At 40.0% G+C, this 27972-nt stretch overlaps 2 protein-coding genes and 1 long non-coding RNA gene across 5 annotated transcripts in view; 1 reads left to right on the top strand and 2 right to left on the bottom strand.

Annotated features, from left to right (window-relative positions):
* Positions 1 to 1177, bottom strand: part of CAPN3 (calpain 3) — a gene marked incomplete at its 5' end in the record, with an annotated part of 41325 nt that extends 40148 nt beyond the window's left edge. The window contains one exon of the mRNA XM_081049239.1: positions 869 to 1177. Coding sequence (XP_080905365.1) covers positions 869 to 1177 — 309 coding nt within the window. The remainder of the gene's footprint in view (positions 1 to 868) is intronic.
* Positions 57 to 27657, top strand: LOC308498029. Its single transcript, XR_013993398.1, has 9 exons — positions 57 to 132; positions 696 to 1379; positions 2270 to 2423; positions 3207 to 3256; positions 4352 to 4472; positions 14796 to 14890; positions 15216 to 15282; positions 15366 to 15578; positions 23950 to 27657. It is a non-coding gene; the product is annotated as an uncharacterized lncRNA (long non-coding RNA).
* Positions 10392 to 27972, bottom strand: part of GANC (glucosidase alpha, neutral C) — a 63468-nt gene continuing 45887 nt past the window's right edge. The window contains exons 18-24 of one of the 3 annotated variants that reach the window (XM_081049231.1): positions 27005 to 27069; positions 25545 to 25621; positions 21666 to 21740; positions 19415 to 19528; positions 18104 to 18216; positions 12601 to 12704; positions 10392 to 12019 (exon numbers count right to left, since the gene is read on the bottom strand). In XM_081049231.1, coding sequence (XP_080905357.1) covers positions 11910 to 12019; positions 12601 to 12704; positions 18104 to 18216; positions 19415 to 19528; positions 21666 to 21740; positions 25545 to 25621; positions 27005 to 27069 — 658 coding nt within the window. In that variant the 3' untranslated portion in view covers positions 10392 to 11909. The remainder of the gene's footprint in view (positions 12020 to 12600; positions 12705 to 18103; positions 18217 to 19414; positions 19529 to 21665; positions 21741 to 25544; positions 25622 to 27004; positions 27070 to 27972) is intronic. The other 2 variants (XM_081049232.1, XR_013993396.1) reach the window with 2 other exon arrangements.

Here is a 27972-nt window from a genome sequence, read left to right as displayed (position 1 = left end):
TGACCGTCATCTCTCCTGTTCCATGCCCTTCTTAACCTCAGGACTCTAGGCTCCAAGAGAGCAGGAAGTTTTGTCGTATTTACTGCTGTCTGCCCCGTTGTTTGCCTGGTTTCTGTCTCTCATAGATGCTCAGTAAGTATTTCTTGAATTAAGAACAAGAGTCATACTGGAGGTATGATCAGAAAAGGGAGCCAGGGGAATATGATTTTCCTTCTGGTAGATCACTGTAAATGAAACCCAGACGCTGGAAGAGTTACCTAAAAGAGAAAGGGTTTTAATCCGGGCTGTCATGCGCTCGCTGGCTGTACTTCCCTCGGGTATGCCTTTATTTCCTCCTTTGTGAAGTGAGAAATACGGACAAAACAATTGCTAGGGTTTTTCCTACAAATTCTAACCTTTTATGCGGGGAAACAGGAGTCTTTGCCTGTCACTCTCCTCTTTCTGGGGCCTCTGTGTTGCAAAAAGACACGGCTACTGGCAAACTGAAGAAGAGCAACATGATTTTAGCCTAAGAAATTGAAGAAATCTTATAAAGATGTGAGATTTTTAAACAGAGAGGCCTGATCTGGACTGTTTGAAATTTGTTCTGGGAAGGGAATATTTACTTTTATAGGATGAATTCAACTGACTTCCAATTACTTTTATAAAAAGCAAGGTTTTTTTTTTTTTTTATTGTTGTTGTTTTTCCCATAAAGACTGAGACCAAGAGTGAGACTCAGCCCTGCTTCACCTGAGGACAGAGCCCAGTGGAGCTGCTGCCAGGATCCTTCCCTCAGCGCCCATGTGCACAGCTGAGCTATGGGGAGGTGCTGAGTGGGAGGACTTCTCGGAGGCAAAAACCCCAACCAGCAACCAGTAAGCTACTCACCGGAGGTCTCTTCCAGACGAACTGGATGGGGAACTTCTGGCTATAAAAGAGAGAGGTCTCATCCGGTGGGAACTCAGGATCCACATAAAGAAACTTCTTTTCTAGACATTTCTTGTGAAGCTGCTCAAATGTCTTCTCTTTCACTCCGATAATAGGAAAATTGCGGCTGATGATGGCTGAATAGATACCACTTGGGTGTCCGCTGCCAGCCTCGGTGGTCTTGCCCTGGGCTGGATGGGGAATCGGCCCTGGGGATCTGGGCTCAGCCCCTGTCTGTGGGGCCACAGACGCGCTAATGATGGTCGGCATGGCAGGCAAATTTGGAAGAAAAAGCTTTTTAAAGAAAACAAGATACAGCTACCTTAAAGGAAAGGAAGCAACTGCAAAGGGGAGGTTGGAGTGATTCTGTCATCTGAGAGAAAAATGTCCACATCCAACTCTAAGTTTTAAGCCCATCAGAAGGTCGTCCGGCTTATGTCCATCTTAAAAACGGAGCTGTGATCCCAAGGCCGTAAGTTTTCCTGAGGAAGAAACACGAAAGGATTTCTGCAGCAATTTTCACCTGGGGGGCTCCTACCAGCACATACATGCCAGAGGGACAGAAACAGTGTGACGGCTGTGTTTCAGTAGCTTGAAGAAGCTTGAGCCAGGAAAGCTAAAAATAGACATGTAGAAAGATCATGAGTATGAGAGTAAGAAAGAGGCTAGCGTGTAGCTAGACTGCATGGCCGAGAGAGAAAGACCCGGCTAAGGACATTTATGTGTTGCCATTAAGTGCTGGTGTTGTCAGGAAATGAAACGGGAATAACTGAGTAAGTTAAACACTGAAAATTAGTGAAGAACTGCTGACGCATTGTTGAATCAGCACTTATACAGGCTATCAAACGACTGGCCACCAAATTAATGGAAAATAATACTGGAGAAAGCTGCAAGGGTGAATGTGAGATACTGAGGTCTAGGAGAATATTCTAGGCATGCTTGAGAACATGATTTTTACTTTCTAAAATGCTAGGATATCAGAACATTTCTTCTAGAATGTTCTGGTGTCAGCATTCAGTGGAATCGTCTGGTTGGAAAGAAAATGCCACTCAGCAGAGTCCTCAGTTGAGGAAATCCCTGTTTCTTTTTGCCCACTTGATCTAGCCACCTCTCGTCTCTCCCCGCCCCCAAAATAAACACTGAGGCCAAATCTACTACAAAGAGTGCACCGGAATACAGATTGTTCAGGCATGTCATGTTACGTGTCTGACTCAGAGTTGGAATTGGATACTGACCAGGATGGCCGTCAAGTCCTGGGATGTCATACCAAAAGGGTTGGTTTTGGGGCTCTTAAATGAGAGCACAAGTGGCTCTGAGGAAGGGGCGTGCCTGTCTGGCTTCCACCTTGTCTTCTATCCACAGGAGCGGCTACCCAGGCTGTAAGGAGATGGCCGCATTCCAAGTATGGCTGAGTGGAGGCTGGTCCCAGCCTGCAGCCCTGCCTGTTCCAGTGTGACCAGTATCATCAGCCGAAGGCTAGAGGCTATGGGAGAAGGTTGGAGGTGGAGCTGAAATGGTGAGTGCTACCAGGCTCTCGATCCCTGGGGTTGCCTCTCTGAGGAGCCCTGTGTCTGGAGGTGCATCTTGGAGGAACCATCAGCCTATCCTCCTGTACCTCTAAGGAGATGCACAGAGATATTTACTACCTCTCTTGGAGAGACTGAAAGAGGAAGGCAGCCTCTGAAGACTGACTGCCCAAGTTCAAAGTCTAGGTCTGCTGCTCACGGGCTGTGCCTGTGTAACTTGACGTGGGTTACTTCGTCTTTTCTTCCTGTGTCTCAGTTTTCTCACTTATCACATGGGTCTAATGATAGTTATTCTGTTATTGAGTTATTATCAAAATTAAACAAGGTAATTTATGTCATACATTTAAAATAGTGCCAAGTTTGTTTGAAGCACTCAGTTCAAAGGTTGTTGTTGGACATGACACAAATGTAATATTACTTTGGGATTAGAATAGATTGAGTGACAGTCACTCATTGGTCCAAATCAGTGCTGACTCCATGAGCATCGACTGAACTTTTTCCATGTGTACACCACCGGGACAGGTGCAATCTGCCCAGGATCATGTGGTTGCAGCATTTCCAATCAGAGGCATGTCTACCTGCCTGCACTAAAAGAAAGACTGCCTTCCACCCTCAAACTCACCAGTGCCATGGAATGCGAAGTAGGGAGTTTCCTTCCCCTGCCATCATATGTTTGAGTTCTAGCCCAGTGTTCTATCTATCCCACTTTGAAATTCATAGCACCGACCCACATTTTATTGTTTCTGCCTATTAAGCTTCCTTTCTACCCACAGGACTGTAAGCTCAATGAAGATGGGAACTGTGTCCCCATTCCACTCTCAGGGTAAGCATATGGAAGGCTAATAAATATGTGTTGTGTATCCACTGAATGAAATTTCCCTATGTGAGGAGATATTTCTTTTCTTTCTTTTTTTTTTTAACATTTTTAAAAATTAGTTTCAGGCGTTTGAAACAATGTAATAGACATTTATCGTTTATATCACTCACAGTGATAACACCCCTCACCCCACCCACTTCCCCTCTGACATCACATACAGCCATTACATTTCACTTCCACTGTCTCTATAAGGAGATATTTCTTATATTTCTTACTACTTTGGCAATGTAGTCAAAGTTTCTTGGCTGAGTTGTCCCTGGGGCAGAAGCTGTCTCTAGGCCACACACATGCTGACCTTTCTTTTCTCAGCTAAGCCAGCTCCATCTGTTAGTAACTAAGCCGAGTGTGTGACGGAGATGAACCTCCAGTCTTAGCAGGATGGGCATATCAAACACAAAGTACAAAGTGCTATCCATTTTGCTCTATCAATTGTTGTGGATAAAAGCCCCTCTCAGATTAGTAGGTACAAACTCAAGATTTATTCAGCTGTCCAGCTATAGAAACGCATGCTATCAGGGAGAAATCCAATCTGAGCCTGTGAGCAAAGTGTAGATAATGAGCATATAACAGCTGCACATTTCAATTCACAGAAGCCTCTTCAAAGTAAAGAGCTAGTTTTTATAACATATTTCAGCCACAGACATGCGATATCTATAGATGGAATGGTTTCTGTTGCAACAACAAGGAACATTAGTGGCTCTGTATCACTGTCTTTCCCACCAATCTTTGATTCAGTGCTGTTGGAAGCAATGTGTTTGCTTATAATTATAGCACCCACCATTCTTTAAGTGCCTACTGTACACTAGCTACTTCACATAGTCTTAAAAACTTTTAATTTTAAAGTAATTTTAGATTTACAAAAAACAGTTGCAAAGATAGTACGGAGTTCCCCTAATGTTTATACCTTATATAACTATGGTACAATGATCAAAACCAAGAAATGAATGTTGGTATAATACTACTAACTAAACTACAAGACATATTTTGATTTCTTCAACGTTACCACTAATGTTTTGGGTTTTTTTTTCCCTTCTGTTACAGGATCCGATCCAAGATCCTACCCTGCATTTAACTGTCACGTCTCCTTCGTGTCCTTCAATCTCTGACAGCTCCACAGTTGTTGTCTCTTCTGACCTGGGCACTTTCGAGGAGTACTTGTCAGGTATCTTGTAGAATGTCCCTTGACTTCACTTTGTTTGATGTTTTTCACCTTATTAGACTGAGGTTATGGGTTTGGGAGAAGAACATCATGGAGGCGATGTGCCCTTCTCATTAAATCGTTATCGGGTGGGGGCGGGTATATAATATTGACGTATTTCATAACAGGTGATGTCAACCTTGATCATTTGCCTAAGGTAGTGTCTGCCAGGTTTCTCCAAAGTAAACTTACTTGTTTTTCCCTTTCCACACGCATAGGATATTTTTAATCTGTACAACAACGCTGCTGGTTGGATTAATACACACACACACACACACACACACACACACACACACACAGGCGTCTGACAATCAAGTTCATGAACTAGTTGCAACAATGTTGCTAACCATTTTTGATATCACAGGGATTATTCATTATGAATTGTACCAACTGGAAAAACAGTTAACCAAGTTTACTATTTGGAAGTGCTGAAAAGACTGCATGAAAAAGTTAGATGACCTGAACTCTTCACTAACAATTCATGGCTCTTGCATCACGACAATGCACCAGCTCACACAACACTGTCTGTGAGGGAGTTTTTAGCCAGTAAACAAATAACTGTATTGGAACTCCCTCCCTACTCACCTGATCTGGCCCCCAGTGACTTTCTTCTTTACCTGAAGATAAAGGAAATATTAAAAAGAAGACATTTTGATGACATTCAGAACATCAAGGGTAGTATGATAACAGCTCTTGTGGCCATTCCAGGAAAAGAGTTCAAAATTGCTTTGAAGGGTGGACTAGCCGCTGGCATCGGGGCACAGCTTCCCAAGGGGAGTACTTCAAAGGTGACCGTAGTGATATTCAGCAATGAGGTATGTAGCGCTGTTTCTAGGATGAGTTCACGAACTTAATTGTCTGATCTCGTATCAGTTATAAAATGATCAGTTATAACTGATTAATATATCTGCTGTATTTTTACAGTTAAGTTATAGAAAACTCACAGAATTTTAGAGATTATCTCTTTTCTTTCACAAATGAGGAAACCAAGGCCTAGAGAGATTAAATGACATGGCCAACATCACTCAACTAGTTCACTGCAGAACCAAACTAGACCCCGGGTCTCTTGATTACCAGTGAAGGAAATGCATGACTAAGACTCCAATAACATGATTCAGGCATAGATCTCTGGATCCTTCTTATAAATAGTCAGGGCTTCCCTTCTCCTACCTCTGATTGGAGAGGAATCTAACACCATCAGATCGGCTGGAACAACTGCCAAGACGCAGCTGTCTAATTCTGGCCGGCCTTGCTGTGGCACTGCAGTCTTTGGTAAGGCTGGTCATAGGACAGGCAGATCTGATATCAGATGCCAGTATTGCCTTCACTTCTCCTAGAATGCTAGTAATATGGTCTTGTTGTCTGGGGTTGATATGGTAATCTGTTTCCAGTGGAGCTGCTAAAGGCTTTCTATCCCCTGGGCTGAGAAGTTTAGGCTAGAGTACCCCCTACCCGCATTCTGAGGGTTTGGTAGATGGAAATCTTAAAAGCAGAGTGGAATGCTTGATATTGTCATCGGAATTCCATTACTAAGAAGGCTTTTAGGTAGCATGGTCAATTGTGAGCTAAAAACCATTAAGCTCCAGATATTTGTGTTTTGACTTTCTGCTGCCTGTCATTATGGTACCCTGATACTGAAAGGGATGTGAAAACGTGAAGGAATTCTGCACACAGACCAAACTCCAAAACCGCAGTCTTCCCTACAGCTTAAGGAATCTGATTGGCATGTTTTAGTTAACCACGATACAAGGCTCAGCACAACCTTAAGACAAACTCATGGTGACGAGCTGTGCTTTCTGGTCTAGGGAGCCTTTAGGTAAATGGCCCAGTCCAGGATTGGCCCTGCCATGCTGATACATGGGACCAGGACTGCAGTGTTTACTCGGTTCTGAACTGAGCTGTATCCCAGAATATAATTATTCCTGTGGGTCAGTGTTAAATGAAACCAGACTCCTTGGGCAGGCAATGTCTTGGTACCTAGTCTAATTGGAACCTACATCCTGGGATCACTTCAATCAAGAACTGACTCAGGTCCACCACAGCCAGGATCTGCAGCATGACTTAGACCTGGGGCAAGAAGGAAGGTGACCAAACTGGGTCACCATCCAGGGTGTCTGCCCTAATTAAATGTCTACCACAAACATGTATTCTATTTCTTAGTGTGAAAACCCTCCTGCAGGCTCCCTGGTCAGCTCCTACAGTCAGATAAGACCTCTGTGGTAAAGCAACATATACTGACTGCTCCCACGGTGGGGTGGTGTAGGGACAGGGACTGCTGGCCTGGTGCTCAGAGAATGGTATTTGTGTTCCCTGAAGTAGAGGACTTGGCTTGGCCCAGCATTTCTCGGGTGAAAAACAGCTGATCTGATGAGGATTCTGAAGTGGTCTGCTGCATTGGAAATAAAGGTATTCTCTTGTACTGGAGTTCATGTTAACTCCATTTTTTTTCCATCCTGTTTACATGGCGTAGTTTATAAGCCTTTACAGCAATAAAAACCAAACATTTGAAAGCTATTAGGTATTATAGAGATATGGCGCAGAAACTTATTTTTTATTTTTTATTTTTTAAAGATTTTATTGGGGAAGGGGAACAGGACTTTATTGGGAAACAGTGTGTACTTCCAGGCCTGTTTTCCAAGTCAAATTGTTGTCCTTTCAGTCTTAGTTGTGGAGGGCGCCGTTCAGCTCCAGGTCCAGTTGCCGTTGCTAGTTGCAGGGGGCACAGCCCACCATCCCTTGGAGTCGAACTGCAACCTTGTGGTTGAGAGGACGCGCTCCAACCAACGGAGCCATTTGGGAGCTCAGAGGCCGCTCAGCTCAAGGTGCCATGTTCAATCTTAGTTGCAGGGGTGCTGCCCACCATCCCTTGTGGGACTCGAGGAGTTGAACTGTCAACCTTGTGGTTGAGAGCCCACTGGCCCATGTGGGAATCGAACCGGCAGCCTTCGGAGTTAGGAGCATAAAGCTCTAACCGCCTGAGCCACCAGGCCGGCCCAGAAACTTATTTTTAAACTTTGTTTTAGAATAATTTAAAACTTATAGGAAGGTTGAAAATAGAGTATAAAGAGTTCCTGTATACCTTTCACCCGATTCTTCAATTGTAACATAAGACATTTTCCCTACTTTCTCTGTCTCTGTATCTCTCATATATACATAATTTTTTTTCTTGAGCTATTTGAGAGTGTGTTAGAAATAGGCCCATTACCATTTCATACTACAAATATGTATTTACTAAAACTAGGAAAATTCTTCTATATAATTATAGTATAACCCTCAAAATAAGGAAAATTACCATGCATTCAAAAGATCTCACTCAAAATTAGCCAACTGTCCCAATAATGTCCTTTAGGGGTCCACAGTCCAACCCAGGACCACACGTTTGTTGTCGTGTCTCTTTATCCCCCACTCAATCTGGAACAGTTCCTGAGGCCTGTTTCTCCTGGCCTTCACATTTTGAAGAGTACAGGATGTCTCTCAATTTTCGTTTGTTTATTATAAGTTTTACTTAAAGGAAATCACTCAGTAAACATTTTATCAAACACCTAGATCTATGTTGATACATGTAGATTATTTTAATGGTTACATAATATTGCACTACATGAAAGGGCTTTATTTAAGCAATTCCGTTAAAAGATAGTCAGCTTATTTATCATTTTCCACAGTACAAACCACATGGCAATTTGTAGCTCTGAGCAATTTATCTGACATACCTGAAGGGCAATTGCTGGGTTAGAGTATGCACATTAAAAATTTTGACAGATTGCAGTCCTGAAAGATTATACTTATTTATGATACACCAATGATGTGCAAGAATGCCTATTCCTCACACCTACATTAGTAGTGGACATTTTCACTTTTTCTTTTTTTTTGAGTGTTTCTGTTCTTGTTTTTAAACTTATTGGGGTGACAATGGTTAATAATATTATGTAAGTTTCAAGTATATAATTCTATGATACATTATCTGTATATTACACTGTGTGCTCATCACCCATCTCTGTCTGTGACCGTATATTTGCCCCCCTTTATCCTTTGCATCCTATCCCTACCCCTTGGTAACCTTCATACTGTTGTCTACTCATATGTCTATGAATTTGTTTTGTCTGTTCGTTTGTTGCTTTTGGTTTTATATCCCACATATGAGTGAAATTGTATGGTTCTTGTCCTTTTCTGTCTGACCTTTTTTACTTAGCATGATACTCTTAAGATCTCCATGTTGTTGCAAATGGCAGTTTTTCATCCTTTCTGTATCACATCATCTTTATCCAATCATCAATTTAAAGACACTTAGGTTATTTCCATGCCTTGCCTGTTTTTTTAAAAAAATTAAATTTAAAATTAAATGGGGTCCAATGTTCATTGCAGCTTTGTTTACGGTGGCCAAGACGTGGAAACAACCAAAATGTCCTTCGATAGATGAATGGATAAAGAAGTTGTGGTATATATACACAATGGAATACTATTCGGTGGTAACAAAAGATGAAATAGGACCATTTATGACAACATGGATGGATCTTGAGAGTACAATGCTAAGCGAAATAAGTCAGACAGAAAAAGCAGAGAACCCTATGATTTCACTGATATGTGGTATATAAACCAAAAACAACAAAAGAACAAGACAAACAAATGAGAAACAAAAAATCATAGACACAGACAATAGTTTAGTGATTACCAGAGGGTGAGAGGGGTGGGGGGTTGGGAGATGAGGGTAAGGGGGATCAAATATATGGTGATGGAAGGAGAACTGACTCTGGGTGGTGAACACACAATGGGATTTATAGATGATGTAATACAGAATTGTACACCTGAAATCTATGTAATTTTGCTAACAAATGTCACCCCAATAAATTTAAAAAAAGTTAAATGGGGTGACGTTGGTTAATAACATCATATAAGTTTCAAGTGTACAATTCTATAATACACCATCTATATATTGCATTGTGTGCTCACCACCCAGTCTAGTCTCCATTTTCATTCTTTAATCTTGGCCAATCAGGCAAAAAAATCATTTCTTTGATTATTAATGAGGCTGAGCATCTTTCATGCTTATTTTGTCTGTTTCACTTTCTTTTGTGAACTGCTCTTGCCTGTATTTCTATTGGGCAGTTTCTGTTTTTAAACTGCTTTGTCAACTCATTCCTTAGCATTTAGGTCTTGAAGGAAGGACACATTATGTATTCATTTTAGACCTATGGTTGAATCTCTATTGAAATGGTTCTAATTTCTTACATAAAATCCAGTTTCCTGAGAGAACATATCAAGAAGTAGCCACAACAAGGTAACTAAGCACCTGTAGGCCAACTCATCCCCACACAGCTCTCTGGGACATAGTTTCAGTAATAGCAGTGTGAGAAGCAATAAGTGGAGAGAACAATTAAAAACGCCCAGGCTGTATTTTCTCTCCACTCAATGCCTCTCGTTAAATGTTTCAGTATAATTCTGGGTCAAGACAGAGCAGTTCCTCACTAACTTACTCCACTAGTTTTTGTTTCATTCCATCCTCCAAAAATGTTTTATATAGAAGAATAATGCAATAAATGTTGATCTGAAGATAGGTCTTAATTATTCAGCTTTAAATGCTATTAAAACCCATCATTTTTATTAGGCAAGAGCACCTAGTTTTCAGGTTAAGTTTTATGGTGGGTTGGCAAGGGAAATTTAAAGTTGGAAATACAGCTTCAGGTAATGCAGGCTTCTTTCTTAAGAATTGCATAAAGTTACAGAAATTGCAAAAGTTACACAAATAGGAGGAAAAAAAATCTACGTATGTATATGGGAACTTACATATGGTGCAAAGCTCAAATCTCAACTGATATAATGAAATGCACAATGTTTACTACTTCTGGAGGGAAGAGTCCTGTGTCAGAAAAATAAGTCAGAAACAAACAGATTCAATTCTCGCTTTTTAATCAATCAAATCCATCAGTTAACCAATTACAGCCAATAGTTACTGAAAGCCAAGTATAATAACATGCCTTTGAGGAACATACAATCTAGTAGGGGAACAAGACAGACAAACCTGAAACAGTAAGGAACTGTCCCTGAGAATGCTAAGTAGAACATGTATTATTACCTGGGGCAGCCTTTCAGAGAAGGGGAAAATCACTGCTCATCGTACAGTGGAATGGGGGTGTTAGGGTACTTAGACAGTCTTAATGGAGAAGTGAGATTTGAGTTGGGCCTGGACAGAGGGTAAGATCTGCATAGGTAGACGGAAGGTGGTAGATCCTGGGGCCCAGGGAACAGAAGGCACAGAGGTGGCAGTTGGCAAGTTGCTACCTAAGTAGAGGAAGCCTGATAAGGAAATGTGCATGTTGAGGAGTGCTGAGAACAGGAGGCTGTCCCAGCAGATGCTGTGGCAGGAAGCAGGAAGTCACTGGGATCTCCAGAGCAGGGAGGAATGGCAATGCTGTAATGTTCTACCCCTTGTCAAGCTGTACTGGAGCCCGAGGCAAAAGGAGAACTCAGTAATACTGATCCGTCTGGATTTAAAATTTTGATATTTGGTTAATCATGGATTTTTGCATTAATTTTGATTTTTTAAAAATATTGCATTAAAATATGATTTATATTGGTTACTGCATTTTTCGGCACCCTCTTAAATTTTGTGCCCAAAGCAAGTGCCTCGCTTGTCTCACCAGCCCTGAGTTGTATTTGTGAAGTACAGAGGTGGGGACATGGGTATGTATTTTATTATTAATTATGGCTTACTCATGTTATAAATGTTCTTTGGTCAGTAGACAGTATTTAATAAAAACAAGATAAAGAAATTAGAATTTTAAGATTAATTTGGAACTTTAGAACTCAAAAAGCATGGGAGGGAAAAGAATCCTTTGTACTCCTGAGTCAATCTCTGGGGAAGAATAACTCCCCGTCGCTGCAGTGTACGGAGTACAAGCAGAAAAGGGTTGTTTTGCCCACATCTAAGGGGGTGAAAGATAACTGTGGGGGGGTACCAGAGGCTGCTGTCCACTGGAGACAGGCCTCAAGCAATTCAGCTGCCGTTGCCAGAGTGACTCTGCTGCATGGCCCGAGGCAAACTTCCACCAACGGGCCATACAAGGTGGGCGTGGCCCACATCTCACATAAAACAAACCAATCCAGTTGTGGTCAAACAGCAGCCAATCACTGGGCTACAGCGCTTACCACAGGGCCATGGTCCAAGAAGCAATGGAACACTACAAATGTCTCAGGATGGTGTTTGACACAAAGAATATTACTAATACATCTAAAAATGTAAAATCTGAAATCTATTGTTTATTAGTAAATTGATGACTAATGAAAACTTATTTTGAGCCAGAGAATTAGTGTGCAGCACGACTCTCAGAAAATACCAAGGGAAAGGTTGAATGGCGCAGGCTGCCCCTTGCGTCGTCGCTGGATTGCGTTCGTCGCAAGTCTCTGTCATTTAATGTGTACCTCCCAGTCAGTGCCGATGTTCAGTGAGAGCTTCTCCAGGTTCAGGGTGGACGTCCTGGCACAATATGTAAAAGCCACAAGCCGATCATTACCATCTAAATATCAAGACAATAAAAGGGAACGTTTGATGAATGTCTAGACGAGAAAACTCTTTTTGTCTGCAATGTTTCTGGCTCTGTCATAAGACCTTATACCCTACTTAGGAGAATTTTACCTAGCACTTTTGCCCATGGACTTCCAGGAATTTTTAAAATGCAAAACACTCCATTATTTTAAATGCAAGATTGGTTGAAAAGAAATTGTAAGGAACAAAGTGATTTATCCAAGAAACTTAGTGGGTAAAAAGGATATATCTCTTCCTATGCCCTTTGAGAAACTCCATAAACATGAACAGGGCTTCAGATAGCTACAGTTTACAAAATATTCAGAGAAGCCACGCTATCATTTCTAGCCCCAAATAATTTCCCTTAGAAAAGCATTAAGAGCTTACAGTGAGCAGAAAGACCAGTTGAGGAATAAAAGCAGGCTGGCCTTGCTCCCTCTAGATAGCATATCTGACTGCTACCAGAAAGTACAGAGTCCACCTGGTGAAGCACATTGTGGCAGTTTTAGGACTAACCATCTCTTCTCTACAGGTATTTCTATGTGCACAAAAATAAGTGGCCTGCTTCCTCACCGGACGAATGCGTGGTCACAGATGATGGCTGCTTCCTGAGGCCTAGGACAGATATTTGCTCCACCACACACTCGCTGGGATACTGACCACTCTCGTCAGCACAACTGAAAGCAATAAAAATGGCATTAGGAAAAGAGAAACAGGGCTTTGGACTGGTTACCAGGTCAACGTCCCCAGCCTTGTCGCACCCCTCCCCGCCACTTCTTTTCCTATAGAAGCCTAAACCATATAGTTGGCATATTTACTAGGATGAAGAGATGAAAATAGATCACTCTATGTGCCAAGAGCTAGCTAACCGGTAACGAAACCAATCTCTCTCTTGCTCTCATTTTTTTATGTAGGGATAAAATATACCAATTTTATTTTTCTAACAGGAATGAGACTGTGAGGCCTATTGAGGAATCTTTCATGCTACCAAATCATTAAAAACAAACAAACAACTGTTTGAAACCTATTTACACCCAGCAAATCTCACTGGATAATCTAGATGGGAAGTTTCTAACAAGGAATTAAAAGCTGATAGTACCCCCCTACCTTCCAGGTTTTTTGTTGTTGTTGTTGTTTGTTTGGTGTTTTTTTTTTTTTTTTACTATTAAATGTCTTTATAATAGAGTAGGAAGTGTCAACATTTTAAGTTGGGAAGGTTAGAAAAGTTATTTTCAATTACTTCATAGTATATTTTGTGTATCTGTGCTTTGTATCTTAACTAGGCTAGTTGGGGGCTTACTTTTTTATTTAAAAAGGTTTTGGTCTTATTAATGAAGTTATTAGTTCATTACTTTCTGCTTTTCTCTTTAATTTGTACCTTGGATTTAACTTCTTTGAACAGAGTATATCTACTCCAAAATAGGGCAAATGTGCTGAGAGCATTATAATCGTTTGTTTTTGGAGTAAATGCAACGTTGTAAAATTCTTGCATCGGTATCAAATGCTCTTTGATGAGTTAAAATCAGGGAACATATGAACATTATGGCAGTAATTCACATTTTATCTGATTTAATCCTTAGGACAACCGGGCTATCTATATTTTAATCTATTTTTATAGATGAAATCTAAACCTAAAGTTAAAAATTTTGTCAAGGTCACATGTGGTAGAGGCAGAAATCTAAATTGTCATTAACAGATTATTGCACATGAAGGCAAGTGGGTTTCAAAACATATGAAAAGGCCTTTGAATGCCAAAAGGTTGGGAACTTCTATGAGCTCTTCACACACAGGGCAGTCAAAACACAATTTACAAGAGGGCAATCAATTATTTAGCTTCACGCATTATTTGTACTCAATGGAATCAGTGCCGAGTGACTAGTCAAAGTAAACAAGCTGTATGTTGTGCCCCTAAAGCTGTAAGGACAGCACAGGGCACACTGGGAACGTGGGCTGCGCTTGTCTGCATAGGACCACTTGCTACTACATACGCTGAATTAACCAGTGTACTTCAGAAACTTCACCCCTGCATTCTTTTTCTGGATTTCTAGAGAATGGGGATAATGGCTATTATCCACATGAAAGTAAAACTCTCCCCTTCTTTCAAGCCTCCACTCCAGATTAAGTATACACAGAAAACACTGCAGTTTCCAAAATATGTTGATTGTTTTAAGGGAGGTGCTCCTTAGTACCAAGTGTATGAACTGCTGAGGTAACTGCACTGTCCCGTACTCCTACAGTCACTGAGTGGAGACATGATAAAACACTGCAGATATTTAAGGCACAAAATCAGACCTAAATGAAGTAGAGATGGAATCAGAATTCCCAGGCCCCTTTTTTTTTATTTGTAGTAATATGAAACCATCCATTTACAAAGTTTCTGGTCTCTTATCTGGAGATTAACTAGGTATGTCTTTGGGACCATGCAGTTGTATCCACTTTGGTGGTTACAAGAAAGCAAGCAACCAACCAACCACTGAACACAAGGTTAGCATCGCGCTGAGCTGGAATCCAGCAGGGTTACCTGAGCATGCCACACCTGAACACTGAGTGGAGGAAAGGAGTAGACCTGCTCTTTTGTTTCCAAAGCGAATTCATTTGAAAGAATGAATAGTCATCAGTATGTCAAATGTTTTTATCACTTAGACCTTCAACCCAAGACACAAAGTTTTTCTAACACCCTACCCTGAAATAAATTTGCCAATAAAACCCAATGATTTAATACAAATAGTACAATTCATATTTGCTTTCCTCTTTCCTTTTTTTTTTAGACAAACAACAAATAAAATGCAGGCGAAGGAGCTGAAACACAACTGGAAGCTGACTTAGAAACTACACTAACTTTAAAGAATCTAAAAGCATTTGGGTACGACTGCTTTTCAAGTACGGTAACAGTCATACTGCTAGAAAGTTCCTGAGTGAAAAAAAAATTAAGGATAACCTTTTCAAAAAAAGATGAAGGCAAGTTGCTTATGCTTTATTTAGCTGTGGTCATGGAGACTATCCCAATTTTCCATAAAATCCTCTTGACAGTGCTGCAATACTATGGCATAAATGATTCAAAGTACCACTAGACATAAGGACCAGAGTTTTTGATAATAAACCATGATTTTGGGTAACGTTTGGATGGAAACATTTGATATGGATGATCAGATGAAAGATACCAAAATCTCTCTTTTTTTTTTAACAAGCCATTTGGAGAGAAATCGCCTAAGGACACTGAAGTCACAAGTATGACTTGGACACTGCAATCAAATAGTAAGAAATCAGATACTTAATGAATTGTTGAATGGTTGAATAAATGGGACTAATAGGAACTTGAATTCTTTTTTGTGTTTTAGAGGGAAGGAAAGAAAGATGGAGACAAGAAGGAAGAGAGGTTCATGGTGTGATTGAAAAAAATACTCCAGGGGAACTCTGGACCAAGATGGTGACACAGAGGCTCCTGAATTTCGCTCCTCCCATGCATGGATGCACCAAATGGAAAGCTGCACATGGAGAAAGTTCCCTCTGAGAGAAATCCAGAAACTAGCTGACTGACTCCTAAACATCTAGTAAGTGAAAAAATACTGACATCAAAACAGGTAGGAAAGGCTGAGATACATTCTCTCTATAAGTCCCACCCCCAGCACGGTGCCATACAATTGTGAGGGAACCGGCAACTCCCAGCTTCTCCCTAAAGATGGAAGGGTTTGTACTCCAAGTTTTAAGACTCCCACCTGAGGTATAGGCTCTGATAGCCAGCAGGGTTTGTGTTCCCGAGTCCCACAGGATTATAGCAAACAAATAAGCAGTTGGGGCTCAGCACAGAGGGAGCAGGCAAAAACACCCATTTTTCAGTTTCTCCCTGGAAGGGGTTTGACTACAAACTTTCACAGCTACTGCCTGAGGGTCTAGCTTCTACTCAGCTTGCATCTAGATGCTGACTAGTATCCCCCTTTGGGACACTGATGGATCTTAGCACCTCCTCAACTACTGGTAGTCACTAAGAACAAAGATGGCAGCTTGGATAATCACAAAGGCTTGAGAAGCAACCAGGAGCTCAGGCTGAGCTGATTGATGAAGTTCATCTCTCATACACAAGACCTATCTGTCAAGACTGGAAGAGGTGGCTGTTCAATGTGCAGAAACCAGCACAGAGAGTCAAGGAAAACGAAAAAACAAGGAGTATATTCCAAATAAAAGAATCTGATTAATCTTCAGAAACTGACCTTAATGAAATGGAATTAAGTTATTTACATGAGAGTTAAAAATAATGGTCATAAAAATACCAAGATCCGGGAGCAACGTATGACCCTGTAGTGAAGACTCTATGCCAAACACTGTAACAAGAGACAACGAAGGTCATTGTATAGTGATAACGGGGTCAGTTTATTAAGAGGAGATGACATTTGTAAATATTTATGCACCCAACATTGGAGCACCTAAATATGTAAAGCACATATTAACAGATCTGAAGGGAGAAATAGACAGCATTACAATAATAGCAGGGTCTTTAACACCCTGCTTTCAACAATGAATAGATCATCTAGACAGAAAATCATTAAGGAAACATTGGACTTAAACTACATGTTAGGCCAGACTGACCTAACAGATAGATACAAAACATTCCATGCAGCAGCAGCAGAATATATACTCTTATCAAGTACACATGGAATAGTCCCCAGAACTGGTCATATGTTAGGCCACAAAACAAGTCTTAATAAATCTAAGAAGACTGAAATTAAGTATCTTTTCTGACAATAATTGTATGATAGAAGAAAACTGGAAAATTCACAAACATGTGGAGATTAAATAACATACTCCTGAACAACCAATGGGTCAAAGAAATCAAAAGGGAAATGCAAATCAAAATCATAATGACATATCACCTCACATCTGTGAGGATGTCTATTATCAAAAAGACAAGAGATAACAAATGATGGTGGGAATGTGGAGAAAAGGGAACCCTTGCACACTGTTGCTAGGAATGTAAACCACTATGAAAAACAGTATGGAGGTTCCTCAAAAAATTAAAAACAGAACTACCACATGATCCAGCAATCCTACTTCTGGATATATATGTGAAGGAAATGAAATAACTACCCGCACCCCCATGTTCATTAAAGTATTATTCACAATAGCCAAAGTATGGAAATTAAGTGTCTGTCAATGGATGAATGGATAAAGAAGATGTGGTTTATAATATACAAAGGAATATTATTCAGCCTTAAAAAAATATGGATATCCTGCCATTTGTGACAACATGGATAAACCTGGAAGGCATTATGCTAAGTGGAATAAGTCAGACAGAGAAAGACAAACTGTATGGTATCATTATATGTGGAACATTTTTTTTTTTAAACGCCAAACTCATATAGAGTAGAATAGTGGATGTCAGAGGGGTGGGAGTAGGGGTGAAATAGGGAGAGGCTGGTAAAAGGGTACAAACTTTTAGTTATAAGATGAATCAGGTCTGAGGATCTAATGTATAACATGATGACTATAGCTGATAATACTGTATTACATAACTGCAATTTGCCAAGAAAGTAGAACTTAAATGACCAAAAAAGGAAAAAAAAAAAGGTACAAATTGGTAGTTACAAAATAGTCATGGAGATGTAAAGTACAGCATAGAGAATATAGTCAACAATATATTATAATTTTATTTGTCAATTTTACCTTAATGAACCTAAAAAAAAGAAAAGGAAAACACTACAAATGACCTTTATCATTAACTTCTTTAAATATTGTGTTTCCCCGAAAATAAGACCTAGCTGGACAATCAGCTCTAATGTGTCTTTTGGAGCAAAAATTAATATAAGACCCAGTATTATATTATAGTATATTATATTATTACATTATACTATTATATTGTATTATATTATATTACATTATGAAGACCAGGTCTTATAGTAAAATAAGACCGGGTCTTGTATTAATTTTTGCTCCAAAAGATGCATTAGAGTAGATTGTCCAGCTAGGTCTTATTTTCGGGGAAACACGGTAGTACCTTAAAATATTAGCTGTGCATTTGAGGATAGCAAAAGGATAGCATAATTTACCTAAGATAATGCACAGATTTTTTAGCTGTCATTACCTGTTGGTCAAAACACCTGAAGAGAATGAAAACTTCCTGTGCAAGAATTGCTTCTGGTGGAGGTATTTGAATGAATGACCATCATCGAGATATAATTCACCCACAGCAGAACCCTGGCGAGTGAATCACAAAAAGAGAATGTGCTTATATAATAGCTTTCTGGGAAAAGAATGTCACCCCCTAAAGGGAAATAATAGATTTTAAAATTTGTGAAAAATTATGTTGAACAAAAGCTTAATACAGACATTCAATACCCATTAGTGAAATAATAATAGGAAACGGAAATCACATAAGAGGAGCACAAAGAGCGAGGCGTTGTTGAAAGAAATTTAAACTATGAAGTATGGTCAGTGGCATAGGTGGCTTCTCCGAAAATACTGTCCTAGAATGTGACAACAGGTCATAAAAGTTCACAGAATGAAACTGAAGTTAAAAAAAATTAGTATATAAAGGATGAGATTAACTATCTTTAGAAGACCCTCAATTTAGAGAATGGTATCTAGTTCCTACTTTTTTTTTTCATTAAGAAGACTCCTTTTGCATGTCAGATAATGTCACAGCATTCCATGTGGCAGGTTACTGTAATTGACAATGCTTGATGTGCCATGGATCTCGAGTATCTTGTATTTATTCTGTGGCCTCTCATGGGCTGGAGGCCCAGTTGGGCCCAAGAAAACATGGCTAAGTGAAACAGTTGAAAAAGAAGGATATAAGAAAAAGAAAGCTTAATTATTTTATATTTGCATAAGAGTAAGAATTTGTGTTTGGTACTATAGTTGGGCAAATTGATAGGAGAGGAATCTGCTATAGGCCTCATTTGGCTCAAAAGGATAGATCAGTTCTGTATCCTTTCAGGCTTAACCCAAGGAGATTTTAGTTGTTTGAGCTATCTGATGAGACCAGAAGTCACTGTGTGGAGGCAGTGTCCCAGAAATGTTGCATCGATACAGATACCCTTTTACAGAAGACTGAGTTCAGGGCTGACCTATGTGGCAGGCTGCCTACACCCCCAGTGACCTTTCAGTCCAGTGGTAATCAATGCCAAGCTGCAGGGCGCCAACGGTCACAGTGCCCCAGAAGAAATTTCTATCATTTCTAGTTCTCAGAATTCCCTTAAGAACAAAGTCAGACAAGCTGGACAATAATTCAGAAATGATTCAAAACTTTGATTTCTAGATAAACATCAGAAGCACCTATCCCATTAGATGGGGTTCACCACTTTTGCATAGTGTCACACACTCAAAAGGCTCCCACTGCGAAGAGACAGAGTAGTAACAAATGAGATGTATACAGATAACATTTTTCACATACCTCAGTGCTCAGAGCCACCCGGAGGCCATATGGGAAATCAGTCATCCAGCCTGTGGATTTTCCTATCCTCGTCTTTATGGGCACTACACTTCCACCTCTTTGAAACACGGGTATCTATAAAACAGAGCAACTCTCAGGGCAGGAGTATTCGTATAAGGCAATTTCAAAGTAGAATTTTAAATATTTCATTGTATAACACTTCATTCTTTACAAGTATAGACTCAGAGGCAAAATAAATTTATGAACACAGAGATGGCAAACATGGAAAGGAAAAGAGCTCAAAATGGTCCATTTTTGAAATTATTAGAGAAACTTCTCATCCTATATCAATTGATTACATATGCTGCTTATCCTATAAGTAACCTTTCCAATTTTGTGTTTTTTTCCAATCAATAAAATAAACATGTTTATTTCTAGGGCCTTGCTAAGGAGTGAATTTTTCTCTCTGTGCAAGCAAGCCTGATGTATATATGGATGAGTGTATAGAAAGGATGGTAGTTTCTTGGTTTGGGAGAGATGACTTTTGTCCTTACTCACTGAACCCTATACCCTTCTTGCTCCCTGCCTCCCTGGATCACCAGGATGAATGACTCAATTCTGAGGGTAAATTCGTGGAACTTCTGTTATAGATGCCACCAAAGGTACTTTAAGTGACTCCAACAACGGGGTTGTAGGCATGACCTGTATCTATGGGTCTTCTGGAATGGCATTGCCAGCAGACAAAGTAGTAGGTTTCCTGTCTTCCTGTACAATCCTCTATAAGGAAGCCCCCTGGATCACATAAGGGCTTATACTTTGCTCTGAGTAAAGTACAAACAGGAAGCGTATAAGAGTATAAATGAAGTAGGGAGTGAGAGTGGAGCAGTTAAGATGTCCACTCCCTGCTTGATTCACAGTTGGCAGCAAGAAGTAAAGCATATCTATCTCCCTACCCTCATCAGACAATCTCTTTTTTTTCCCCTCAAAGAATAAGGTAGTAAATTAGTATGGAATGGGCTGAAGTGGGAGTCTGGCTGACCTGGGGTCTTGTTTCAGTTCTGCCACAATCTAGCCACAACTCTGGACAAGTAATTTAACTTCTCTGAGCTTCAGTTTCTTCTCCTATAAGCATGTGGGATTAGAGTAGATGACTATTAAGATCTCTTGTATATCTGAAAGTTGACATCTGAAATAATTTTCTTTCTAATGGAGTTCATATTGCTGCTGATGATTAAAACAATAACATCAATATCTATTTATTCATCTTCACACTGCTGAGAACTTACAGTAGTGGTTGTGATTCAGCTGCAGGAGCCCACTTCCCATCAGAAATTCAGCCTGGATGAGCCACTTTGATTCTACTATCATAATTAGTAGCATTCCCTGGCTTAGAGGTCCAGGGTTACAATTAAAGTCTCATGGTTTTGGACTTGTTCCTATAGAAGGACATTCTGTATGGCATGTGTGGTGACCTCTATGTTGGTTCTCTGTCATCAGTGTTATTATTTTCCTTAGACTTACAATATAAATAATTGGGGAGGAGTTGTTGTCCTTGATGTTTCATACTATGAAATCAGAGTATATGTTATTTTTATCCTCTCTTTTTTTCACAATTAAACAGCTTTATCAATGTAATCTACATGCCATACAATTCATCCATTTAAAATACACAGTTAAATGGTTTTTAGTATATTCTGAGTCATGCAACCATATCACAATCAATTTTAAAACATTTTCTTCACCCCAAAAAGAATCCCTGGGCCCATTAGCAGTCACTCCCCATTGCTCCCAAACCTTCTCTGTTCTCCAACCCAGAGCAACCACTAGTCTACTGTCTGTCTCCATATGTGTGTGTTATTACACAGAACACTGATGTCCTTGGTTCTTTCTATTCGTATGTAGGCATATGTTATGGACTGAATGCTTGTGTCCCCCCAAATTCACATGTTGAAGCCCCAATCTCTAATGTGCTTATATCTGGAAACAGGACCTTTCTAGAATTAAGGCTAAATGACGTCATAAGAGTGGGGCCCTCATCCTGTAGATAGCTCACTCTCTCCTTCTGCCATATGTGGACACAGCAAGAAGGTGCCTGTCTACGTGCCAGGAAGACAGTCCTCACCAGGAACTGAATTGCTTGGCACCTTAATCTGGGACTTGCAGCCTCCAGAACTGTGAGAAAATACACTTCTGTTGTTTAAACCACCCAGTATGGCAATCTGAGCAGACTAATACAGCACAACAGGGGAATACAACAGTGAAAATAACTTACAGTATCCAAGGCTACTGGGATCTTCACAGTACAGGCTCCTTCCCAATGAGCAAATGTCTTCGAGTCATACCAGACCTGAAAAGGAACAGACCCCATGGAAAAACACCCATTTGTATTGATTTCAAATAACCAGAAAGCTAAAATAAGTATAATTTTTAAAAAATCTCGAGTAGAAGTTAGGAAGAACACATGCTTTTAAGAAGATCAGAAAGGACTAACCTACTACTGTTCATGGATTAATTTGACTAAAAGGCCACTAATTTGTCCATCCATCCATCCATCCATCCATCCCATCCATCCGAAAGTTATTTATTAAATAGCCTACCAGGTGCCCAGCACTGGTAGCTATACATGAGTGTACAGAAAGACACAGTTCCAGACCTCATGGATTTACAGTCCAGTTCGCTTAAAAAATTTAATGCATCTATTAGTAAAAAAGATGAAGAAAGAGGAAAGAAAACAGCAACAAAGAACAGCACATTACAAGCAAATAAATTACAAATGAAGCAGGAGAAAAGGAAAGTGTCAGAGAAGGATACAGATCTTGGAGAAAAACAAACGGCAACTTGCATTACTACTATAGGATCATTTATTTTTTACAGAGGACAGCACAATTTAGGGATGAGGTTCAAACTCTTATCTGGGATCTTGTCAAGGGGGTTTAGTTGCTGAAGTACCAGAAAGGTCCTACAAAGTAATTTGATGGGATAAATCCTTAAGATACCACCAGAAGCAGCATGAAAACAAAAACCTCTTTCTTCTAGCCCAGTGTAATTTCTGGCAGCCCAGAGTCTATTTCGCAAGTTCACCTCCTGGGATTACCACATCCTTTATACAGCTGAGGTGTTGCGTCTGTCACTATCCTGCTGTGAACGTGAGAGGGTTGTTTCTTGACTATGGTTAGCTACAGTAAACTCCTTTTTTTAAATTAAAATTTATTGGGGTTGCAATGGTTAGTAAAATTACATAGATTTCAAGTGCGCAAATATGTAATACATCATCTATCTATCACATTGTGAGCTCTTAATTCAACAGGCTCCCACCCACCTCATCATAATGTATTATCCTTGGCTGGATTCAACATGTTAATGTTTTGTCAAGGATTTCTATGTCTGTCTTGACGAGGGATATTGTCTTAGCTTTCTTTTCTTATAATATCTTTCTTAGGTGAATTCCAGTAAATCTAGATAAAGAGCTGGTGGGAGTGAAAGGCAAAACAAACAAACAAAAAACTGATTCAAACAAGATTTGGGGATTACTTGTCTACCATTTCTAGAACTAGTTAAAATGAGGGGTATAGGGTATGTGCTCTGGTGCAGTACACAAAGATCTCCAGCCTAGAAAGGGTATAATTGGTACTAAACACCATGTAGATCAGACCTAGAGCTCAGTCACCAAGCTCCTGACCCAGCAAGTACTTACTGAAGGCCTAGTATGTGCCAGGTATCCATCTAGACCCTGGAAATACAGCGTAAACCTAATAGATAAAAATCACTGCCTTCAAGCAGCTAACATTCTAATGGGAGAGACAGATAATAAAACATATAAGCCAGGGATGTCCAAACTTTTTTCAACGGTTTTCACCAAGGGCCACATGCGGTAAAATACACAAACAGCCGGGCCACTCACTCGAGGTGAAGTACGTATTGCCTCACCTAGTTTATTTAAGTAAACTAAATATATTTTTGGAATTTGCTGTGGGCCAATTAACAACGGATCGCGGGCCGCAGTTTGGACGCCCCTGATATAAGCAAATACATAGAATGTTAGAAGGTTGCATGTTCTGTGGAGAAAAATAAAGGATGAAGGAGGGTTGGATGGGGGCAGTGGGAGTGGTTTATAATCCTAAACAAGTGGTCAGAGAAGGTCTCACTGAGAAGGAGATATCTGAGAAAAGACTTGAAGGAGAGGGAATCGGGAAAATGACAGTGAGGGCCTTCAGATAGCCCCTGGCACAGTGTAATGTGGTATTAGCTAACCAGCGACGTAAAGGTCTAGCAAGAAACAACTTGGCTCTTCTACCCAGGCTTTGGGAAGATGTAAGCAAGAGAACCAAATAGAATGCCCTGGAAAAATGGTGCTGGAGGAATATATTGTACAGTCACAACAATATGCCTGCAATGATGATAGGTCATTAATAAAAATGTGTGGCTAAGTCAGAAAGGGAGTTAGTTTCTCTTAATGGGAGCTTATACTTTGTTAGAATAAACTTGAGAAACTCTCAGCAAAAATGCTTTGATAGGACAATTCATTTAGCTGTTGTTGTATTTAACCTTTTCCTCAGGTTTCTGCTTGGCAGTGGAACCTTTGCAAAGAGCCCTCACCTTCAGAACTGCAAATGACTGCAGAAACCAAGGGGAAAGAACATAATTCATGAACATTCTGGAGAAAATCCTGGTTATGGTCATATTGATCATGGCAAGTGCAGTGGGCTGATTGGGGGCCCCTCAAAAAGATATATTCACTTCCTAACTCCTGGAAGGAGTGAATATTACCCTCATAACAAATTTGACTAAATTAAGGATCCGAGATAAGGAGATTGTCTGGGATTATCCAAGTGGGCCCTAAATGTCATCACAAGTGTCCTTATAAAAGGTAGGAGGAAGAGACACGGACACACAGGAAAAGGCACTGTGAAGACGGAGGCATACGTTGAGGTGATGGGGCGACAAGCCAGGAACGCGGAGGAGTGTGGGCAGCCACCAGAAGGTGGGTGACAGCCATGGAACAGATTCTCCCTCAGAGCTTCCAGAAGGAACCAACCCTGTTGACACTTTGATTTTGGACTTCAAGCCTTCAGTACTATGAGTGAATCAATTTCTGTCATTTGAAGCCACTAAGTTTGTAGTAATTTGTTACAGCAGCCTCAGGAAACCAATACAACAACCAAATATGTACAGCTGGATGGAGGGAGAACACTGGCACTGCATGTGGTTTCCTGGTGCTGCTGTAACAGGGCTCGATAGTCCCAATCAGTGAGCATGGCCTGGCTCAGCCACCTCACCTCTCGTCTTAACAGCCTAAGAGTATCTTGCCATGGCGGCCACATCAGTTTCATGTCCTTCACGGCTCTTCCCCCTGCCTGTGGAAGCCTGTGGTGATGCGCCAGCGCTCAGCGACTCTCTCGGGGATCTGACTCCTTCCTGCTCTCCACTCCACACCCTCTTTCCCTGGTCTAGTGTCCCAAGTGTCTGCCCTGTCTCTTCTTGCTCCTTTGGACATATCCTGGGTCTGTCTCTGGAGGCTGTTGCTCTTACCACCCATGGCTATCTGCTCTGCAGCCCATGGGTTATTCCCAAATCTCCCCCAGGCTTTGCATGGGTTCAGTGCCCTGGGCTTCAGCAGGTCCAGGTGATATTTTCCACAGTGACAATAATCAATGACAATAACCAATAAAAGAGCAGAGGAAGGCTGGAGGGGCACAGAAGGAAGTCACTATTGTTACTTTTTATCCACTCCCGTGAGTGTCTGGAGACCAGCTTTTGGTATCAAAAACTCAGGATTCAGATAGAGCGAGAAACAAGGATCAAAGTCTGTTTATATTTCTATTTCCCACCCAGAGTTTGATACCTCATAGTAGACTAAAAATTTCTTACTACCCAAAACCTCAATGTGTTCACAAGGAGTCCCTTATACAAGTCTACGTGTGAAAATAAAGAATTACTCTGATCCTCCTTGGTGTGGTCACCTATTCGCGTTCCTGCTTTTCCATTAAGTTTCTTGACCTCTGAGGACTTACAAGAATCTTCAGTTGCTATAGTCATTTGGGCTGTCTTCACAACTGCATGATGAAGAAATCTATTTCCTAACGGGCTAATTCATTAGAACGAGGAATGAGATATGAGATATGGACGATATGTGACTGTCATTTACTCGTACCTCATTTGGTCCCGGCAGAAACACATCAACCACAGTAGCTTTTGGCTCGGTGACTGGATGAACCAATAAAGCACTTCCTGAAAATGGAGAAGAAATAAAATCGAATATTATAATAAGAGGTCTGAAAACATCCTTTCCTTTAAATTGAGTGCTTTTGTGGTGTTAAAGACCACTCGCTGAGAAATTCTTCAAGGTAGAAACCTTGGAGAGTTGAACCAGTGATTCATCAGAGAGATGCATTGCTAGAAAGAGGACAGAGGCTCAAAGAGGTGACTGTATTATTGCCTATCATTAGGCCACTTATGGTATATTGAGATTATAGGAAGGGACCCTTTCTTACACAGTCTATCAGAGTCTCATTTTGGACCCAACTGCGAGTGTGTCAGTAGTTTGAAAATGCCATTGCACTTCTGCAGGTGCTTCATTGTTTGCTATAAGTGACTTTGGTTTGCTATAAGTGACTTTTGGTTATGGTCAGCTGTCTTCCTTGTGCAATTATCATCGGGAGGGCTAAAATTCTCTTAAAGGCAACCTGAATTATTAATTTTGTTTTGAACTTTGCACCACACATATGTAAAATCCATCCACTTATGAATTCACTCCTTAATTCAATAACTATTTATAAAATGCCTACAGAGTACCAGGCACTGTGTTAAGCTCTGGAGATATAGCGGCAAGTAAGGCAGGCATGTCCCTGCTCTCACAGAGTTTACATTCAGTGAAGATCAATATTAAATAAGTAATTACAAATTAATTAGAGTTATGACAAATACCCAAATTTGAAAGTACCACATGAAATGAAAGTTATGTAGTAAGAGGGGCTGACTTTGATTAAAGTAGGTGGAATTAGGTATTAGGAAGTAATTTTGGTCAGGAAAATTTTCTCCAAGAATGTAGCTATTTAAACTGAAATCTAAGGATGAGTGAAGACCTAAAGAGCTAGGTATTTTACAGTTTGGGGTTTCCACTCTTTAGAGTTCCATCTTTGGGGAAACTTTCTGTTGAGTCTGGCTGCTTGAGCACTATTCCCAAGAAACTTCCATGTTCTAAATTTGGTGGTTAATTCTTGTTAAAGAAAAATCCCCCCTCCAGTGGCCCCAAAACTATTTTGCATGTGAAAAAGGCTCTTTTGGGTTTTTACTTCAACCATCTCATCTACTTTTTTCTATATCCCTTCCCTGTAGTGGTATCACAGGCTTCGGAATGGACTCAGAACAAGAATCCCAATTGCATCGAGAAATAGAATGGATTTATTTAACATTAACAATATTATGAGAGGTGCTATATGATCACAGAATAGAGCTATGATCGCACTTATGCACTAAAAATCTTGGTGATAAAATTTCTTTTACTTTTATTTTTGAATTAGGGTTTTTATTTTTAGTGCTCTTACACTAGAAAATACAGTAAAAAGAACATAATTACAGTATTTATCATAACTATAATCAAGAAATGCTCACCCAGCATGTATTCATCTTCCACATCAAAAGTCTCTAATTCATCAGGAAACTCTACCCACAGAGGCCTGGAGAAAGAAAAAACATTCTTACTTCAACTTCATTAGATGTTTCATTACAATTCAATCACATATTTTCAGTTTTATAACTATTCAAAGGAAATTAGAAAAGCCAAACAGCCAAGACTCTTTTTATATGTTTCAAGATTTTATGAGCAATTGCTATGATTACTAGTATTTTTCTTATGGAAAGAGCTATTAATTAGCTTAAATGGTCCAATGAAATATTGAGAATTCTGGTATCTGCAATTTTGCCTTCTGAGTGTTGAGCACTGAATACTACTCCAATGGGCAGAATTAGAGCTTTGTGCAAGTCCAAATGCCTAAAACATTTAGCATAAAACAAATTAAATGTTTGTAAAATCGTATTTTATAATAATATAAAATCTGCCATCTGTTTTTCATGCTGTCACTGTCTTTCATACATCCTGAATCATTACCTGTTTAAATGAAAAAAACTGTTGTATCTCGTTTTCAAGCTGGCAACATTTTTGGAGGGTGGAAAAACTAGTGTGTGGTTTTTGTTTTATTGTTATTGTGTACATAACTATCTAGGAGGCATTTGGGCTTATAGAAATAATAAAACTTTTAATATCTATGTATCTGGAGCACACGTGTCTTTATGATATCTATGTATCTGAATATTAACTTAATGGTTCTAATAATTTTTTTCAATTTCATGAGGAAAAGACATATTTTAAAAGAGAAACTTATTTTAGTTTATTCACTAGACTTTGTAATAATATATTCCCTTTCCTACTGAATGGTAAAGCAGTGGTATCCAAAGCTGGCTGATGTCTAGAATCCCCAGGGAAACTTCTAACAAATAGAGATCCCTGGGACCTACCCAGGGAGGTTCCTAGTAGTAGATCTGGAGGTGTGGCTTTAGAATCTAGTTTCAAAAAGCTCCCA

This window comes from Rhinolophus hipposideros, assembly GCF_964194185.1.
Source record: "Rhinolophus hipposideros genome assembly, chromosome: 5".
NCBI lineage: Eukaryota > Metazoa > Chordata > Mammalia > Chiroptera > Rhinolophidae > Rhinolophus > Rhinolophus hipposideros.
Note: the sequence above shows the minus strand (reverse complement) of the source record. Positions and strands in the feature narration are given on the sequence as shown.